The following is a 2,371-nucleotide window of genomic DNA, read 5'->3' as shown; positions in this document are numbered from 1 at the left end:
ACTAGTTTTTCAACAATTACTATCAAATCTTCTTCCTCTTGCACTGTTTCCTCCATTTCACCCATTATCTCCACAAGTTCTTCAACCAAGGCGCTAAATTCAGGAATATCCTCCGGATTCCTCAACAAATCTTCGTCCTCTTCCTCTATTTGTTCCTCTATTTCACTTATTATCCCCACAAGCACTTCAATCAAGGCATCAAAATCAGGATTATCCTTAAAAATGTCTCGTTTTTTAGATGTAGCACGGAACATTGTCACTGTCGTTGTTAGCGTTAAAATGATCTCAAGATTTTTCGTCACTAGTCGCTCAGATGCAAAACGATCTCCCAATGAAATATGAACTGACCGATTACGCACGTACATTTTAGTTAGTCAGATACCTTTCTTTATCAATACATATTAGTTAACTCTTTATCAAAACATATTAGCCTCCTATCCGAGAAGCGGAACGCAGTCAAAGAGAATTTCAATAGAGACCTGATACGACGAACGTTAATAATAATAATAATAATAGAAGGAGAAGGAGAAATAGAATTTTGAGGTTGTGAAATGAACGATATTTTTTTGTTATTTTAATTAAAATTTATAAATATATTTTTAATAACATACATAAAAAAAAAAAGTTATAATTGAATTTAATAATAATAAAATATTATAAAAATGAAGTGGTAGTGAGAGTAGCAGTAGTAGGAGCGGTATCATCTACGAGAAAAAAAAAATTAGGAAAAATTATACTACTTATCCAAGCACTTGATAGTTTTTTTTTTTTTTCATCGATTCTTACCGATTGTTGGAGGTTTCCGTAAATGAATTCGACAGTAGCTGGAGAACGTCATTATCCTCGTCGAACCGTATTATATTTTCTGGAGAAATTTATTCCCAAATTTCTGGCTCCCACTCTACTTCACTACTATAATCTAATAGATTAGCCTCATCATCATCATCATCATCATCATCATCATCATCATCAATATTTGATGTTGATTTTTGCCGCTGAAGCTTCTTCCTCAACATTCTGACAATCGCGGTCAACGCGTTGTTATTCACTTCACCCCAATCTCCTTCCAAATCTACTTCTTCTTCTTCTTCCTCCACAAATTCATCCATATTCTGAATGTTTTCAATATTTTGTTCAATATTTTGTTCAGTAGTTAATCTGTACAATTTAATTGCACCCATTTTTTTCTTGTTGAAACTGTCACGTCAAGCAAACTCGGTAGACTGAGAATGGTAGAGATGTAAGCTCAATACGAAATGTATAATTATTATTATTTTCTCTATCAATACGTATTAGATTTCTCCACTTCACAATAGCTATTAACAGCCTCCTCCTCCTCTTCTACTACCTCGTCCATACTTTGGATGATAACGTTTTTCACGTGAATTCAAGGTTGAGGAGCAGGGGTTTGCTAGTTGAACAATCGTTGTAGTTTTTTAAATAAAATTAATATATATTTTTAATAATATTTCTACAATAATTTTTAAACTATTCTATAAAAATTTAATAATAAAAGAAAAAGAAATTTGGTGATTCATCTTCCTTCTTAGTCTGCTTTGACACATTATCTTTTTCCTCCTCCTCTATTTTTTTCTCCTCTTCCTTCTTCATCTCCTTTGACTCAATATCTTCCCCGGTCTGTTTCTCTTCGTCTTTCTTCACTTTAATTTAAAAATACAAACAGGTAATAATTATGAAAAGGTAAAAAAGATAAAGTTAATACTTACATTCTTCCTCCTCTATTTTTTTCTCCTCTTTATCTTCTTCTTCCTTCTTCGTCTGCTTCGACTCAATATCTTTTTCCTCCTCCTCCTCCTCTATTTTTTTCTCCTCTTTATCTTCTTCCTTCTTCGTCTCCTTTGACTCAATATCTTTTTCCTCAGTCTCTTCGTCTTTCTTCACTTTATTTTTTTCTTCTTCCTTCTTCATCTCCTTTGACTCAATATCTTCCCCGGTCTCTTCGTCTTTCTTCACTTTAATTTAAAAATACAAACAGGTAATAATTATGAAAAGGTAAAAAAGATAAAGTTAATACTTACATTCTTCCTCCTCCTCTATTTTTTTCTCCTCTTTATCTTCTTCTTCTTCCTTCTTCGACTCAATATCTTTTTCCTCCTCCTCCTCTATTTTTTTCTCCTCTTTATCTTCTTCCTTCTTCGTCTCCTTTGACTCAATATCTTTTTCCTCAGTCTCTTCGTCTTTCTTCACTTTATTTTTTGAAGAAAAAAAAATACAAACAAATAATAAATATAAAAATATTAAATAAATACTTACAGTTTTTATGCAAATAATGGTGCAGTTTCCGTTCATACTCTTCGAAGTAACGATTGAAGAAATCGTTAATTCGATTGACGTATTCCTCTGTCAATTC

At 32.2% G+C, this 2,371-nt stretch overlaps 1 protein-coding gene across 1 annotated transcript; it reads right to left on the bottom strand.

Annotated features, from left to right (window-relative positions):
• Window positions 1–1,427: 1,427 nt before the first annotated feature.
• LOC136779351 (uncharacterized) lies at window positions 1,428–1,963 on the bottom strand. Its single transcript, XM_066736879.1, has 2 exons — window positions 1,728–1,963; window positions 1,428–1,661 (listed from the first exon to the last, which is right to left on the bottom strand). Exons 1-2 carry the CDS (start codon window positions 1,927–1,929, stop codon window positions 1,504–1,506), a joined length of 360 nt encoding a protein of 119 aa, XP_066592976.1. The 5' UTR covers window positions 1,930–1,963; the 3' UTR covers window positions 1,428–1,503.
• Between the last annotated feature and the right edge of the window lie 408 nt (window positions 1,964–2,371).

This window comes from Prorops nasuta, unplaced genomic scaffold, assembly GCF_024137725.1.
Source record: "Prorops nasuta isolate Cenicafe-Biocafe unplaced genomic scaffold, Cenicafe_Pnas_1.2 PNAS00016, whole genome shotgun sequence".
NCBI classification, from domain to species: Eukaryota; Metazoa; Arthropoda; class Insecta; order Hymenoptera; family Bethylidae; genus Prorops; species Prorops nasuta.
This window is presented reverse-complemented; position numbering and strand designations above follow the sequence as displayed.

What these genes read in the sequence shown, in the direction of transcription:
- LOC136779351 (XM_066736879.1), bottom strand. Translation starts at nt 1,929, where the DNA reads ATGAAGAAGGAAGAAGAAAAAAATAAAGTGAAGAAAGACGAAGAGACT. An exon ending in AAAAATAGAGGAGGAAGAAT is followed by an intron (nt 1,662 to 1,727) that starts GTAAGTATTAAC and finishes TTTAAATTAAAG; the next exon opens with TGAAGAAAGACGAAGAGAAA.